Genomic DNA, 18,902 nt, shown 5'->3' on the forward strand with positions numbered 1-18,902 from the left:
TTGTAATTCGTGGTATATATTTTTCTTTTTTATTTTAACGAAGTTTCGTTATGTGCCATTTCACATTGGTTAAAACTATACTGTTCTTTGTAATTCGTGGTATATATTTTTCTTTTTTTATTTTAACGAAGTTTCGTTATGTGCCATTTCACATTGGTTAAAACTATACTGTTCTTTGTAATTCGTGGTATATATTTTTTTTTTTTTTATTTTAACGAAGTTTCGTTATGTGCCATTTCACATTGGTTAAAACTATACTGTTCTTTGAAATTCGTGGTATATATTTTTCTTTTTTTATTTTAACGAAGTTTCGTTATGTGCCATTTCACATTGGTTAAAACTATACTGTTCTTTGTAATTCGTGGTATATATTTTTCTTTTTTTATTTTAACGAAGTTTCGTTATGTGCCATTTCACATTGGTTAAAACTATACTGTTCTTTGTAATTCGTGGTATATATTTTTATTTTTTATTTTAACGAAGTTTCGTTATGTGCCATTTCACATTGGTTAAAACTATACTGTTCTTTGTAATTCGTGGTATATATTTTTCTCTTTTATTGGTTTATGTGAGGTAACACGTTTTATTAACACAATCCACTGCATATATTCATAGTGCACTTAGTTGTAGTTACGAATTGGCACGGTCTTCTTAACGCATGTGAGTTATAATATGTGTACAGTGTAACCTAATGAATAACTGTAAATAGGAAATGAATTGGGATGTTTTTGATTTCCACTGGCTCTTGTTTACTGTAACTATTTTTTTTTATTTTAGGTTGTTTTAAACGGAAAATATTTTCATAGATAATGTTCGTAGGCGTACCAGTATATGAAATGGTATATGTAAGCTGATACAAACTACCTATATACACATACATTTGAACAGAAGTCATTTAAAACTTCTTGTTAAATATACACATACAGCGAGCATTCGCAGATGGATGCTATTCATTTCTAATGACGTATCATGTAATATCACTGTTATGAAGTATAAATGCTACTGGTTTAACCTAATTTCCATATGACAATACGAAAACGGTATTCATATCGTGTTAATGACTTCTGATAAATATGCAGTGTGTGTTAAAGTGCGACGACGGGAAACGCAATTTCCATTGTGTCTTTTGCTGCTCCGTCTGGAGAAAATAATACATCCAGTCGTTTATAGTTCATTAGAACATACGAACGATGCGATCATTAAATGTTTTGTTCCCTTAACTATGCTTACTGTGTGACAGTGTAAAAACTTGTCTACCTGGAACGAAGATATACAAAACTGAGTGTACTTCAAATTCATTACCTTTAGATGGGTAATCGATAAAATATACCAAAGTATATGATAGTGTTTTGATCTGTGCTAAATATTATTATTTTTATTATTTCTACTCATCGATGATAGGCTTAGCGACGAGACACTCGAATAGTAGATGTTTGGTGCAAAACACGCGATCATAAAATGCACGTTTCGCCACAATGAACACATTTCATATATTGTGATCAGAAGTAAAAGAAGCATTATCATTAATGTTAAGATCGAATAATTTAAACCTCTGTATGTCAAAGATTGTGAACGAGAGTTTTCAAACTTGTAAGGAGACACTGAACTTGAACGACAGTTTGGTGTTTCTCTTCTTATCGATTCTTTGTGCTCAGGAACGTCCTAAATTACCCACTTTTCACCATTAAATAGGTTTAATCTCAACTGAGTGGACTAACAATCCTATGCTGAAGGAAGCTAGTGCCTTTGAGTTGTGTAAAAGGAAGAAAAGATGTAACTTGTGTGACCAAACAGTTTTATGTGGAGCGAAGTTATCGTCTTCGAATTATATAAGCGGAAGAATAAATATCGACTGTGTGGCTTAGTAGTGTGATGCTGAAGGATGTAAGTGCTTTCGACTTTTGTAAAAAGAAGGAAATATGTATATTGTATGGCTCAACAGTGCTATATTGAAGAAAATTAGGGCCTTCGAGTTATATAAAAAGAAGGAAAGGTTTATTTTGTATGGCTCAACAGTGCTATATTGAAGAAAATTAGCACCTTCGAGTTATATAAAAAGAAGGAAAGGTTTATTTTGTATGGCTCAACAGTGCTATATTGAAGAAAATTAGCGCCGTTGAATTGTATAAAAAGAAAGAATGGCGTATGTTGTGTGGCTAAACAATACTTTGTTGAAGGAAGTTAGTGCCTTTGAGTTATATAAGGAGGAAAGATACATCCTGTATGACTCAACAATACTATGTTGAAGGAAGTTAGTACCTTCAAGTTATGTAAGAAGGAAACTCGCATTAAACTATACAACGATTATTTGTTGCTTTTCTTAATCTCAGCTTTCTTACTCGCCTACTAAACAACATTACAAAAGTAGCACATTAAGTCAACTCACCGCTTAGTAGTGTGACTATTGTGTTGAATATTTTATTTTGATATAATCCACTGGTCGATTAAGGTATGATACTTATAGACTGAGTTTGATAACTATTTTTGTTTTCGACCTTGTTCATCGCTAATTGTAGCATAAACACAAACAAGGGCTAAGTGTTTACATAACAAACGGCATAAATAACACTTTAATCAAAAGGATGACAATGAGACGTAACTAGAAAGTAAAACAAATCAGCTATAAATAGAACATAAGCAGACAACAATGTCAAAATACAGAAATTTAAGTTAACACTAAAAGTATTAATTACATTTTCATATTCGTTTTTCTTCGATTGGTTTGGTTTGGAATTTCGCGTAAAGCTACACGAGGGCTATCTGCGCTAGCTGTTCTTAATTTAGTAGTGTAAGACTAGAGAGAAGGCAGCTAGCTAGTCATCACCATCCATCGCCAACTATTGGGCTACTCTTTTACTAAGGTATAGTGGGATTGACTGTAACATTATAGCAACCCCACGGCTGAAAGGACAAGCATATTTGGTGTGACAGGGATTCGAACCCGCGAGCCTCATATTACGAGTCGAGCGTCTTAATCACCTGGCCATGCCGGGCTGTTTCCTCAGAGGAACGTTCAACAGTAGAAGGTACACGTAAACTCAGAATGTTCTAATGTGTTTTCTAAACAAAATCCTGGATCATCAAGTTGACACATTGGATAGAATTAATGCCAGAAACCTTTTGAGTTGAAACTCAACGTAGAATAAACACAATATCTTTTCAGTATCTTTTTAGTATAGTTAACATCAGGACTTCACGAATACTGGTGAAAAATTTGGAACACTCGAATGTTTAGTTATTGTTCTTGTGTGGTAATTCACGCCGTTTACACTTAAACCAGAAAGAGAAAAACAATAACTGAATGCATTTCTGTTAAGATAAATTAACCAAGTTACAAATGCAAGTATTTCAGGTAATCGAATAGCAATTTATAAGGCAAACAGTACAAATATATGAACGTTACTGTACTTGAATGCATGATTTCTCTATTTCAACTTTTTCTTTGAAAATGTCCCAGTCAAAGTATCTTTGTTGAATTAGATTCATCTAGACACTGACCGATAAATTACAGTTTGTATACAATCGTTATATTCATATATAACACAATTATGTGTTATGTCTGCGGACTTACAACGCTAGAAACCGGGTTTCGATATCCATGGTGGACAGAGCACAGATAGCTCATTGTGTAACTTTGTGCTTAATTCTAAACAAAAGAGAATATTTTTGAATTTCAATACTTCGCATTATTCGGGCTAATCTCATATAAAAGAGATTTTGCTCTAACTTGTTACATTATATTAGACAAAGCTCTAAAGACTTAACTACATAGCGCTTTGTGGTAAAGCATAATATACTGATGCTAGGTTTAATATGATAGTGAATAAATTACGTTCTCGTGATTAAGAACAAAAACATTCTTTAGGCTAAAATAGCTTTCGTTCGCAAACTTAATCAAACATAATACTATTTTGAAATTAAAATACTTCTATAATCGTGCATTAAATGAAAAGAAAACAAAATAATAATTACAAATCAAATTAGCTATTATTACTGAATTAAAAAACAAAACAGATCTTAAATTAATGACTACAATAACGGATGTTCATCGTACAAGTATAACGGTGTTCTGAGTAGAGACTAGTGTTAGTTATACAGACCTTCTAACTTTAGAAACGAGGTTTCGATACCAGTGATTGGAAGAGCACAGATAGCTCTTTGTGTGGTTTTCTGTTTAATTACAAATAAACTATTCACTTGTGAGAAAACAATCTCCCTGGTAACTCAGTGGTGATTCTGGATTGCGGTGGACAGGGTGAAAATATTTTACATAGAAGAAACAACATTTCGACCTTCTTCGGTCATCGTCAGGTTCACAAAGAAAGAGGTAATTGACCGGAAGCTGACCACATGTTTGAAAGGGGTTGTGTAACTTAGTGTCGGAATATAGAGGGCGGTGTTAGATGTTTGAATATATAGTTTTATTTATTTTATTATATTAATATAGGTATAAAGGCGTTTCTTTATATTGGTTTATTTTGGGTGTAAGTTGTTGTATAAGTAAGGCTTCTTTAATTTTACGTTTGTTTATGTTTGTTTCTTTATTTAGTATTTGAGTGTTTTCTATGGTTATGTTGTGTTTATTTGACTTGCAGTGTTCGAAAACGTGTGAAGGTGACTTTTATGTTCTTTTTACATATGAATCGTTTAATTACAATCTTGGTAAATAATAGCATATTCTCCAAATATGTAACATCAGCCAGGGACTCTTTTATTTCAAGTCTAATCTAAATCAACTTAATCATAAAGCCTTAATGGCCAATGAAAGTTCCAACCACTGAAGCCTAGAACTTAGAACTCTAACAACCCAACTTAGACATTCCCAGTAACCAAGCAACCCTAATAGAATTCACCACGATAAAGACAAACTTCATGTTCAACAACCAAAACTATATACAAACAAATGGCCTGAGCAAACCCCGTATCACCAACCAATATAAAGGAACGCCTTTATACCTATATTAATATAATAAAATAAATAAAATTATATATTCAAACATCTAATACCGCCCTCTACATTCCGACACTTAGTTACGCAACCCCTTTCAAACATGTGGTCAGCTTCCGGTCAGTTACCTCTTTCTTTGTGAACCTGACGATGACCGAAGAAGGTCGAAATGTTGTTCGCTCTTCTATGTAAAATATTTTCTCAACCCAAACGAGCCATTTTTGCATATATATTTCTCTACAAGTGGGTTTTCTCGACATCACTGAGGGTACAGACAGTTTATTGTGTAACTTTGTGCTTAATAACAAACACAAGTAACAGTTAAATTTCGCAACTAACTAACCTTTAATTTTTATAGAAGCATGGAAGTAAGTTTTAACTTGTCACACGCTGGTACAGCGGTAAGTATACGGATTTACAACGCTAAAATCAGAGGTTCGTTCCCATCGATGGACTCAACAGATTACCCGATGAGGTTTTGCTATAAGAAAACACACACAAACTTTTAACTTCACCATCACGCGCGTATGCCCGTGTGATAAAAATTAAAAATTGCCAATTAGAAAGCGTAGAAAGTTGCAACGCAACGTTTAAATTGATAAGTAACAGCCTAAACATTTACAGAGATTTGTACTTTTAAATTACAGGTAAAAAAACAACCAACAATTCACTTTTGTGTTTATAATATTGAAGGACAATTCTATACATACGCAGTGTTTTATTTATATGCGAAGCTCTTTTTGTTCATAACTTTGTTTATTAGGTTGTTTAATATTCCCTGGATTTCATCCGTTGTGAAAACCAAAAATAGAAATTTTGGTGTTGCTTTAGAAAAAATTTTGTGCTTGTAATTAATTAACTTTATTCGCACGATTTTATCTCTAAATTAAATAAACACACAAATTACAATGTTCTGCTTGCGTGTGTTTGTGTGTTTTTCTTATAGCAAAGCCACATCGGGCTATTTGTTGAGCCCACCGAGGGGAATCGCACCCCTTATTTTAGTGTTGGAAGTTCGTAGACTTACCGCTGTACTAGCGGGGGGCGGTTCTGTTTGCAATCTTATCTTGCTTCTGAAATAAACAAGGCACAAATTGGTTGAATAATAAAAAACAGTAACCTATCTTTATATAAAGAAATTAACAATTGTAAAGCTGCTATTGATTTGTTAATCCCATTTTTTTTATGTTGAGTTCTCAGACAATCATTATCAAATTGTATTGTTTGAATAGCTTTAATTAATTGTTGTCAAATATAGTTCGATTGTACTTTCAAGACCATGAACTTGGAGCTGAAAGATAGTAGGATTCGATTTTTTCTTTTCTTTTTTCTTTTTTGATTGGCAAATATCCTGCGAGGTGCAATTTTCAGACTCATTTCAGAGTATGCAATTGTAAAGGTTAATTAGATACCAAGTATGTTATTGCTGTTAGGAATAATGCAGCTCATATATTGATATTTCACGGCTTTCTTAACTGATGTGAATGGAGTTTTTATGTCACTTAAAGCACAGCAGAGTTTATTAATAATATTATATTCTTGAACTTTTAATAAACAAACTATAAGCATTGTGATGCTAATCTCCAAAAGCTGGTGAACCATTACGTCTTAGATTAAAATAAATAAACAAATATTCTTCATAATTTTCGCATTTAAAAGAAATCCGGTATCACTAACTATATTCCAGGCCCGGCATGGCCAAGTATGTTAAGGCGTTCGACTCGTAATCCGAGGGTCGTGGGTTCGAATCCCGCTCGTATCACACATTCCCACCCTTTCAGCTGTGGGGGCGTTATAATGTGACTGTCAATCGCACTATTCGTTTGTAAAATAGTAGCCCAAGAGTTGGCGATAGGTGGTGATGACTAGTTGCCTTCCCTCTAGCCTTCCACTACTAAATTAGGGACGTCCAGCGCAGATAGCCCTAGAGTAGCTTTGCGCGAAATTCAAAAAAACAAACAAACAAACAAACAATCATTTCTCCTTCCCCGTGCCCCTTATAAACTTTCTACAATTCTATAAAATTCGTCAAGTGTAGTTTATTTAGTCTCTCGTATATAACCTTGAAATTTGTCAAACTGTTTTCATTGTTTAGTTAGCCTTGGGGAGTTTCCTTACAATAGACCTGTAATCAGTCTAAAACTATTCTCTTTGCACACTATAGCGTTGTTCTCATTTCACTGCATCATCCTGTATACTACTACTGTCATTATTCTAGCTTTAACTGTGAGATGATTCTTTGCACAATTGGAAAACCGCATCTGCCAACTCTTGTAAAAAATCTTCTTATCTGTGGTATTAGAAAGAGTTATTCAAACAGAGAGTGAGCCACACACATGGTCAGAAGTAATAGATCTTAAAAACAAAACGAGATGAGCCACACACATGGTCAGAAGTAATAGATCTTAAAAACAAAACGAGGTGAGCCACACACATGGTCAGAAGTAATAGATCTTAAAAACAAAACGAGGTGAGCCACACACATGGTCAGAAGTAATAGATCTTAAAAACAAAACGAGGTGAGCCACACACATGGTCAGAAGTAATAGATCTTAAAAACAAAACGAGGTGAGCCACACACATGGTCAGAAGTAATAGATCTTAAAAACAAAACGAGGTGAGCCACACACATGGTCAGAAGTAATAGATCTTAAAAACAAAACGAGGTGAGCCACACACAGGGGTCAGAAGTAATAGATCTTAAAAACAAAACGAGGTACTACAATAAATTCTTTTTTTTGTACTAAATATCGTAAGCAACCAGGATATAACAAGAATTATTTATACACAAACTTGTATGAAAGTTAGTTTAATATTAGGTTTGTGTCTTAGATAAATAAATGTCCAAATTGTAAGATGGATGATATTGATGTTTGTTTACTTCAAGAAGTATGTATGTAACTTTGTATATTATATTTACATTATTATATAACATATTAACTTTAGATCAAAAGCAGAAAATAGCAACCTAAAAGTAGAAAATAACTTTCTATTGAACCATCAAATATTGTAAATATACATTTAGCTTTCGGTAATGATACGTAAAGTGTAATAATAAATGCGTTTGTGTTGATACAAAACAGTTGTCAAAATTAATGTATAGTACACATGCAATTTGTTTTAGTTGCAAAGTTCATTCTGTAAGCCCCCCAGTGGCTCAGCGGTATGTCTGCGGACTTGCACGCTAAAATCCGGGTTTCGATACCCGTGGTGGGCAGAGCACAGATAGCCCATTGTGTAACTTTGTGCTTAATTCAAAACAACAACAATCATTCTGTAATAATAGACAGTAAACCTACGTGTGCGTGATACTTTACTAGTCTATACTTACATCAGTCCCCCGTTAGTACAACGATAAGTTTACAGATTTACAACGCGAAAATCAGTGGTTCGATTCCCCTTGGTGGACTCAGCAAATAGTCCGAGATGGCTTTGCTATAAGAAAACACGCACATAGTTACATCAGTTTTGAGCTGTACCACAATGGTACCTGAAGGTCAGCACGACTGGAAACAGGCAGTTTAGTTTTCAAATGTTTGGTATAGTTTTTAAAATAAAGAAAGTTTGATTACCTGCCCCTTATATTTTATTTGTAGTAACTAATAACCTACCTGTATGTATGGTATGTATTATTGCATTGTGATGTATGTCAGTATTTTATAAACTAAGGAGTTTTCTTCAATAGCATATAAGTATATCTTAGTTTTGTTCACAAATGTTTAAGTATGGGAGGTTTATTAGGAACTAATATTCATGGTGTGTAATTTAACCATTAAAAATGAGTTTGACATTTATTTATGAACGAAGAATTTTTTTGTGAATAATATCCTAGTGTGTTTTGAAACTTTGTTGACAAATATTTCAATATGTGTTATACTTAAGTCCGAGATTTTAATTACGTATATTAAAAATGTTATATTAGTCTGTGATGAGATATGAGTTAAGTTTAAGAAAAGCATAGAACTCTGGTGATTTTTATAGATTTGATAAAGTGTAAATAAAAAATGATTCATGTTACGGTAACAGTTTCAAAATCTATATGAGGAAGTGAAACTGTTGAAATAGTCAAAGAACAATTACTTGATTTATAACTAAAAGTTTTTTTTTATGATTATGACCTAAATTTTCAGTATCTTGGTGAATTTGAGTTTCGCCCAAAGCTACATGAGGGCTATCTGCGCTAGCCGTTCCTGAGTTAGGAGTGTAAGACTAGAAGGAAGAGAGCTAGTTATCATCACCCACCGCTGCTCTTTTACCAGCGAATAGTGAAATTGACCGTAACATATAACACCCCCACGGTTGAAAGGGGGTTTGATGTGACGGGGATTCGAACTCGCGACTATCAGATTACAAGTCGAGCGCCTTAAACCACCTGGCCATACCGGACCGATTTGTGTATGTGACTAATAATATGGTAAAACAAGTATATACAATAGTTATCAGACACAAGGGTAACCTTACCATCGACCGTTGTAACAGTGACCAAAGAATAGAGAAGTATTGAAAGTTTGGCTGAAATTTTACTAATCAAACAGAACTTTACATTTGATTTTTATTTAGTGGCTTTCAGTTTTATGCAAAGTTTTATGTATATGTTATGATTTAAAATTAAAATAAATAGTCTATAGAAAGTTTTAAATTTTGCAATTTTAAGTATTACTAAGTTAATTGTTTAAAGAATAATATGTGACCGTTTCTTAAAATAGTAACAGCCTATTTTTTTCTGACCATTGATGCCGTTATTAAGACAATGATGTCATCATCCTTTGCTTACAGTATGTGACCATGCGATCATCTTTAACACATGCTCTAGATCGTGTTTGTGAGTTAGTTTTAATGTTTCGTGAAATTTTAATAGAAAATATATGAATAATCAGTAAGTCAATCATTTAATATTTTCAGTTGTGACAAAAATGAATTACTAGACAAATAACGTAAAGGTGATTTTTTTTTTCATAATTAACATGGTTATTGGTGTTCCTTAATGTAATGTAAACAATTAATATATTCTGTATGTAACTGTTATGACATTGATTGTCAGTGTAATAAATCCTAATGTAATGTTTACTCAAACGGCGGTATGTATGCGAACTTACAACACTAGACTCCGGGTATTGATGCTCGTGGTGGACACAGCACTGTCAGCCCATTGTGAAGCTTTGTGCTAAAATACAAACAACCAAATTTTAACCGCATTGTAATTTTGAAAAGCTATTATGTGTTTCAGGCGCATAACATTAAATAACGAATTTTAAAACATGCACGAGGAAATTAAAATCGTATAACACATCCTTCCTTTTTCTTTAAACTTTGAAAAAAACAAACATATCCAACAATTGGTTGGTTGTTTCAAAAAAAGCCACACTGGTTTATTTGCTGTGTCATCGGAGATTCGAACCCCAAATTTTTCGTTGTAATCCTTAAATTTACTGCTTCCCAACCTTGAGGCAATACCTGACGATCAGTTCGTATATATAATTTTAAATGCATACTTTATACTCATCTTCCCGCCAATCAATCATAACGCAGCACCAAACAAAGTCTTCTTTGTACTACTTCCCGCTAACCAATCATAACGCAGCACCAAACAAAGTCTTCTTTGTACTACTTCCCGCTAACCAATCATAACGCAGCACCAGACAAAGTCTTCTTTGTACTACTTCCCGCCAACCAATCATAACGCAGTACTAGACAAAGTCTTCTTTGTACTACTTCCCGCCAACCAATCATAACGCAGTACTAGACTAAGTCTCCTTTGTACTATCGTTACAAGTTTCGCTTCTTTCTTCGTTATTGTGCCATATTCATGTTATTTTACATTCAAAATGGAACACAATGTCACTCTTCTTCAAAATGTTACCCCTTTTAGCATCAACACTGTAATAATAAAATCTAATTTCTTTAAACTTAAAACAGTTAGAGGAAAGCAACCTTTTGGTGAGAGAGTCAAAGATTAATGACGAAAGAAACAAAGTTCGACAACCTGAAAAAGACTTTCATTTTGTTCTAAAAGTTCTTTATTTGTTATTAAAAATATATATTAAAATTACGAAAATTATTTTAATAGGGAATGGATAACAACGACAACTTTGCTGCTATTGGGAATCGCCGCTATTTAAAGTTTGTTTGTTTTTTCTAATTTCGCACAAAGCTGCCTGCACTAGTCATATCTAATTAAGCAGTGTAAGACTAGAGGGATGACAGCTAGTCATCACCACCCACCGCCAACTCTTGGGCTACTCTTTCACCAACGAAGAGTGGGATTGATCGTGAAAATATAATGCCCCTACGGCTGGAAGGGCGAGCATGTTTGGTGTGACGGGGAATCGAACCCGCGACCCTCAGATTGTAAGCCAAGCAAAGCCTAGCCATGCCGACTCACTCTTTAAAATTTGAAAAGCACTGCCTTAGAAATGCAGGTCATTCTTCAAAAATGTTTTATACATTCGATCAGTTTATTTTAAAAGCTGATCATGACCACCTATAAAAATGGTTTCTAAAATGTAGTTGATACCATGCGCTGTATCACACATTAAGCACACATATATACAAGATTTGATGTTTCTGTATCATAAAACATCTTAAATTTAAATTTTAAAGAAAACACCTAAAACTGGTTATGGGTTTTATCCCTAACTTCATTCATATTGAATCAGCAGTAAAGAGGGGCAATTCAAAATCACTCAACATCTTGCAACACTTCATCACTATAAGGCTTCCCTAGTGGCACACATCGGCAACATCTTGCAACACTTCATCACTCTTAGGCTCCCCTAGTGGCACACATCGCAAACATCTTGCAACACTTCATCACTCTAAGGCTCCCCTAGTGGTGCACATCGGCAACATCTTGCAACACTTCATCACTCTAAGGCTCCCCTAGTGGCACACATCAGCAACATTTTCAATACTTCATCACTCTAAGGCTCCTTAGTGGCACACATCGGTAGAAACTGGGTTTCGATACCCGAGGTGAGCAAAGCACAGATGGCTCTTTCTGCAGCTTTGTGCTTAATTCCAAAAGCGTAAATTAAATATTAATATTTTAAATATACAATGAATACAATCAACGTTGTTTTTTTTTACTAGAGTTCTGGATTCATTTCACAAGGAACAAGCTGTAAATGGAGTTTTTATTCAAGAAAGTTTTTTTTTATACACACTCAAAATGAACATCTGCAGCTACGTTAACAGAACTTTAGAGCGAAACATTTTTAGCCACTAGAGTATAAAGACTTGTCAGACGTAACAAGAATTTTACCACTGTTTCAGTACGTCGTCAGTTTAATGCGAAGGCGATTGCTACAACTGTACAAGTCCAGACTGTTGACAATAAATATTAACACCTATGTACAAACAGGGTTCTCTGTAAAACTAACAATGATTTTATGGTGTTTACTATTAAAACAAGTGATCAAAAAATTCTTCAAAAATATTTCGAAAGTATTTTTTTTTTAATGTCCAGAACTTTTCTTTTGCCAGCTTATTCAGGTGAATTCTTCAGTCAAATAAACATCAAAACCAGTATATCATTCCCTGAACGAAAACAATTTCTTTATCACATCACTCGTGTGAATTACTTGGTCACATTAATCGAAAAGTCCAATGTTGTATTTTTTTTCCATTGCTGTACGAAGAAAAAAAAACGGGTCATAAACTAGCTTATAAACACGATTTTAACAAATAATTATCAAAGTCATGTAACATTACGTTTGTTTTTGTTTTGTTCTGTTATTGTTTTTACACCAGCACAATTGTTCTATATGCATGCGTTTCTGAAACATTTACACACGACCGGAGTGTCAAACTGGGGGAAAAAAAAATGTAGAAATATGCTTCTGAACATTGCACTTTTCTTTACACGGATATACATATAAACGCATGTATATACAGAAATAGCAAATCTATTTTGATTACAAAAACAAATTTTGATAGTACACGAAGTAACGGTCTTGGAAGACACACTGTTTTCGTACAACACGTTTCTTTTCTTCATGTAGGAAACATTGACCAATTAAGATATACCAGATACTGTATACGTATCAGGAAGCTCTCCTGCATATTTAAAACAACAGTTATCGTGTCCGTTATATTTGTATTTTGGATAAAGCATCTCCAAAAGTGATTACAACAAATACGTCACGCAAGATAAATATTTCTCACGGAAATCCCACACGTAAGCTGCGAAAGAAAAGATAGCCACTCCTTAATAGTTTTATGTTATTTAAATTGTTCTCTTGTAATTTTATCATGAACTAATTATTTTGTCCTCTCAGTGTCCGACTTCTTTGGGACTGTTCAAAGTTACTGACAGACTATTACAGAGTTCGCACATACAGGTAGAGAATACAACGCCTTATCCAGCTGAACAGACTAATTACACCAAAGTATGTACAATAGCTCTACATTCTGTGATTGTGGTGATGGTGGGCATGATCCGGTCGCGGGTCTAAATTCTTTATTACGATTTTAGGCCGGTAACTATTCGGATCTGGATTGATCACTGTCAAAGTTCCGCCCTTGAAGCGGTGGTTTCGCCCGATTCTGCCTTCCTGCTGTACATGTGAGTGTGTGAGAGTGGGGGTGGTGGGGGCGGTAATGGCTTGAGCGATGGCTTGGTAGGCGCCGTCAGACATACCAGTTGCCTATGTTTGTCCAGGACCGGTGGGTTAGCTACGTGTCGCGGCCGATCGTAGTGGCGAATTTGGTGGCGATGGGATAAAGTCAGGTCCAGCGCCTCGTTTTCGTCTCGTTGCGGCTCGAGGTCCTCCCGCGGCGAGAGGCACATCTTTGGTGAAGTGGACGGAACGTGTAATGGAGTTTGACAAGAAAGATAACCAGCACTAGGCGATGGACACGGATTGCTTGTAGATGGTGATGGTGTTGGAGGCGGAGTGAGGGCGGGTTTAGATGGAGTGGTCAGTTTCTCCGTTTCTGCAACGGAATTACCAGGCGACCACAAGTCATCTTCAACACTTAAATGCGTTTCAGGACGGCTACTGATATCACTGCCAACTCCACTGTCCACTTCAGAGTCTTCTTTCGCCTCAATTTTTTCAGGATCAACAATTTTGATGGACAATTTTCGGGAGATTTTTATGGGTGGAATCTCACCAGGTTTGACAACAAGCAGTTCTGGAGATTTCGATACCTTGAGTTCGCCATCTCTTCTCATTTTTTTCTCGATTTCTTTACTCGACTTTCTTTCACTTTCTTTACTGTATTTCTTTTCACTTTCCTTACTAGACTTTTTCTCACTGTCTTTATTAAATTTCTTTTCGCTATCTCTGCGACATTTTTCCTCACTTTCTTTACTAGATTTCTTTTCATTACTTTTATTAAACTTATCATTTTCTTTAATAGATTTCTTCTCATTTTGTCCACGATACAAAGGAAACTTCGAGTCTTCCCCAAATACAAGTTTTGGAGACTTTTGAACTGACGTTGATACATATCTATCTTCGAGGTCAACAGTTGCTGCTAACATTTCTTCTGATTTGCAATTTCGGCTTTTGACAGCTTCAGAGGTTGTTACTACGCAGGAAGACACGGTTAACAGTGTCGAAGTTATGTGACTATTATTCGCAGTAGTTTTGACTACAGGTGGTTTACTAACGAGTTTAATGGATTCGAATAGGTTTGTGGCTTTATTGCCATGAACTGGTGATGTGAGTTTCCTGGTTTCATTTGAATCGATATGTTTTTTTGCTTCAGTTTGGCTAGAAAGTTTCAAAGTGTCTTCTGGAGTCGTGAGTTTGGCATTTTCACTTAAGCTGGAAAGTCCCTTGACCTCAGTGGTATTTTGAGTTTCGTGTGAACTGTTCAGTTCCTTGGTCTCCGATTGGATGTTGTGTTTTTTTGTATCAGAACGAGTAGAGTCCTTCCTGATATTCGTGAAATGTGCAGATATTTTGCTCTCATTGGGAATGTGTAAATCTTTAAACCTGACAGGACTATTCGACTTTCTACATTCGACAGCATCATCAGGAGTTTTGTCACACACTGGAATAGTAAGTTTCTCTTTCTCAACTGAGTTGACTGGTTCCACAGTTTCAGCAAAGTCAGTGACTTTCTCAGTTTCCATCTGACTGGTAGGTTTCTTTGCCTCATTTAACCCCGTTTCTTTATTACACGTTTGTGATGTCTCAACTGGCTTTAATTTGCTATTCTCGACCACTTTCGACGCCTCTTTCAACAGCGGATCATGGAATGTTTCAGTTGTAGCTGTTTTGTACTTTAGAGAAACTTCCTGTTCCAATCTCATTTTCTTACCATATAATACAGATGAGACGTTGTACGAAGGAGACGCACGATGGTTTTTCTGTTCTTCAATATTTAGTAACTGTGTGTTCTGTTCATCTTCTAACTGACTGGTACTGTTGACTGAGTTGGATATGACTGGTTGATGACTTAGCTCATCTCCTATTAACACTTCGTTAGCAGAAGCGTTAATACCAGAAGCTAAATTTCTTCTGGTGTTGCTTCCACTCACTGTACTGACTTCTTTTCTTTCTGACTCTGGCTGAATATCCATGGGAGAATCCTCTTTTACTTCTGCTGATGGCGACTCTACCCCATTGGTTTCCTTCTCACAACACGTCCCATTTAGCATCCCTGGTTTAGTTACGTCATCACTCACAACTAAAAGTGTTTCAGCATCGGTAGAATGACACGTCTTAAGCCTTTTACGAGGTTTATCCAGTATTCTGTAGAAGAGCCTCATAGGTCCGTTCTAGTAAAAGAAACGAACAAAGGGTAAACAAAACAATCTATAAGAGGTAACACATATGTTTACGTCAGCATCCTCTTTTAAAATTATATACGTTGTTTAAGGCCCGACCACATTCAACTTGAAGATGGATATGGCATAATTTCCTGTTTCGTTCCACATTTGATGTAATGTTTACACACGTTAAAGCCTTTGTGTTTTCTGTGCAATAAAGAAAACATTAGTTTACCTCACATAATTCTACATATTGCAAGCTATCTTATAACTAGGTGTTTAATTCTTTTATGCGCTAAGTTGTGCTGAAAGTATATCGTTTTATTTCATAATGAGTCTTTGTTCAAAACTTATGTCCAAACAAATTCGTTTTCGAGCTAATTATATATGTTAATTTATTTATACGTATAAATGCTATTTGATTATCCATCCGTGAGCAATCTTTACACTTATTTCCACATGTTACATTGTCTTAATTTATAAGGAACACGTGTAATTATACTATAATATAAATTTCAGTCCTGGTAATTGTTTTAGTACGATATTAAAATTCAGAGTTATCACTGATAATGTAAATATCGAATGGTATACTTCGTTACGAATTACACATTTACTACTTTAAATGCTTTGAATGACCACTATAGACGTTATTGTCATTTTAAGTAAATTCGCGAAGTCAAACCCCCCAAAACTCCCCTTATCATATGGGAAGGGGGAATAAAAATTTTCCATAACCTAAGAATATAGATGAAACAATAAAAGCCATATACACCCGAGTGCTTTTAAAAGGCAAATATTATTTCTTCAGGGATAGCTAAATAAGTGATACACAAAGGGAGTTAAGTGACGTCATGTAGGTCACTTGACTTTCCAAGAAGTGTTTTTGTATATTCCTCAACGTACTGGTCTGTATCTCATCTCCAATGCAACACAACTGGAAACGAAGTGTTAAGAGATGTTTTGCTTTACAAATGGTCAAGAAAAACTACACTTAAGTGAAGATTGATTGAAAAAAAAACTTTAGTCAGATCGATTTCTGAAGACACACTTGGAATATTAGCATAAATACACAGCAAGTATAAGAAAGATTAGCGCCAAATATTGAGATTTCGCACTGCATGAAAAACAAAAAATATATAATAATTATTTTTCTGACAGGGAAGAAACCAATGATCAGAGATCTCTGATTTCGGGATCTAGGTGTATTCCACAAGGTTAAACATTGTTTTGATTAGCAATCCCATAAGCGTCTTTTATCTCTCTATCGGCTTTAGTTTTAAATTTGGTTTCATTGCCGATACGTTCTTGAAAATTTTTATTGACATTCATGCAACAATCCAAAGATCTTCAGTTATTCCATTTTGGGGCCCCAGATAGACTCCAATTTAAGTATTTCCAAAATCTGAATTTATTTCACTCTTTCGAACTGCGCTTCACGTTTCCATTTCGTTTCTTAAGTTCATTAGTTCACCCAAAGTTACGAGCTCTCCAAAATTTTTGTTCATGACATACTCACAGCTAAGATGAACGTTTTCTTCATAGTTTATACGTCTAAACAGCTATTTAGAGAGACCCCTCCTCCTTAATATTTTGGCATAACCATCTCTAATATTTGGACTGCTAATCAGAGAGAGAGGACAACCAATCACAGTACCGACGAGTAACGAAATTGACTCTGTAAGTTACAGGATCCTCACAACTAAAACTACGGAGTGTTTTAAACAGAATATCGGACCTCAAACCCTGGATCTTCCGATTTGCAGTCCGCTACGCAAACCCATTATCCATGACCGGTGTATGATTTTATGGGCTCAATCAACATACAGAGTATATATGTAATTACAATATAATCATGATCTATTCCACTCTGTTTCTTTTGTGATGACAGTAGAACTTAGATGCTGAAAAGAGGGAAAATCTACTTACACGCTTCCAAGTGTAAATATACGCAATATCCATCAGTTTGTAGTCATCAGGCAGTGAATCGTCGTAATACATGATATCAACCTGAAAAGAAAAAAAAATTCAGTCAATTTCGGTACTTGTGTGTTAACGTAAGACGGGTAACAGCACATTTTCTGGACAGTTCAACAACACTTTCTTACTAATATTACAAGTATCAGGTCAATCATATGAATACGCTACGTTTAGGCACAGTGGAAGGTAAAACGTTGCTAAAGTTATAGTAAAATATAACTGATGAAATCAGACTAATTATACAATTTTATTGTGTACATGTTGAGATATTTTAAATTTTATGACGTATAAACATTTAAATTTGAAAAAATATGCAAGTGGGCTATTTCTTATTTTTTTCATAGGAAAACCAATTAATTATATATGCAAAAAGAAATCTTACTATTATTATTGATGACGAGAAATTAATAAACTTGATGTAAATATATATCTCAAAACGCTGATATGAGTTTAACACTTTTACTAATAAAACAGAGAAATATGATTTCTAATGAAAAATCTGGACTACGGAGCTTTATTTATGATCTGGTGTTGCTTATACGTCATAATTTTTGTACACGTGCATCTATATGTTTAATTTTAGAGGATTATCGAGCATTGCATCTCAAAGTCCTAATTTTTTGTTTACTTTGCAGAGAGATATGTATCTGTTTCTTTAAAGACTTTAACATTTTATAACAAGAAGTAAAGAATATATTTCTTTGAGTCTGCCTTAAAACACTGGTTTACCACCTCCAATACCAACTAAGTATGCACTTTATCTTTAGATGTGTTTTTCTTATAGCAAAGCCACATCGGGCTATCTGCTGAGCCCACCGAGGGGAATCGAACCGCTGATTTTAGCGTTGTAAATCCGTAGACTTACCGCTGTACTAGCAGGGGGCTTATCTTTAGATGCTGTTGGGCAATGTATGTGAGTCACCAACGACACGTCAAGATTTATCGACTTTCAAAGGAATTATGAATAAAGAGGGTGGATAAATTTTCTTTTGTTTTAACCAAAACATACCAACAAACAATGACTCTATATGTGAGTAACACTAAAAATCCGTTAGCGTAATATAAATAGCTGTTATCCAAGTAATTATTTATACCCATTGATGTTATATATGATTTTGTCGTGTGAATAACAAGCCATGTCCGTTTACACAATATTAGAAACTGCCGAGTCCGTTATTTTGTTCTAGTTACTACAGTAACGAACGCTGTTTATAAAAATAACACTAAGTGAATACTAAGTAACAGCCTACACTA

The 18,902-nt window shown here is 34.8% G+C and overlaps 1 protein-coding gene across 1 annotated transcript in view; it reads right to left on the reverse strand.

The window, feature by feature from the left end:
• Window positions 1–12,067: 12,067 nt before the first annotated feature.
• The window catches only part of LOC143234170 (uncharacterized), a 79,742-nt gene continuing 72,907 nt past the window's right edge, over window positions 12,068–18,902 (reverse strand). The window contains exons 9-10 of the mRNA XM_076471303.1: window positions 17,598–17,678; window positions 12,068–15,680 (exon numbers count right to left, since the gene is read on the reverse strand). Coding sequence (XP_076327418.1) covers window positions 13,455–15,680; window positions 17,598–17,678 — 2,307 coding nt within the window. The 3' untranslated portion in view covers window positions 12,068–13,454. The remainder of the gene's footprint in view (window positions 15,681–17,597; window positions 17,679–18,902) is intronic.

The sequence above is a fragment of the Tachypleus tridentatus genome, chromosome 12 (genome assembly GCF_004210375.1).
Source record: "Tachypleus tridentatus isolate NWPU-2018 chromosome 12, ASM421037v1, whole genome shotgun sequence".
Taxonomy (NCBI): domain Eukaryota; kingdom Metazoa; phylum Arthropoda; class Merostomata; order Xiphosura; family Limulidae; genus Tachypleus; species Tachypleus tridentatus.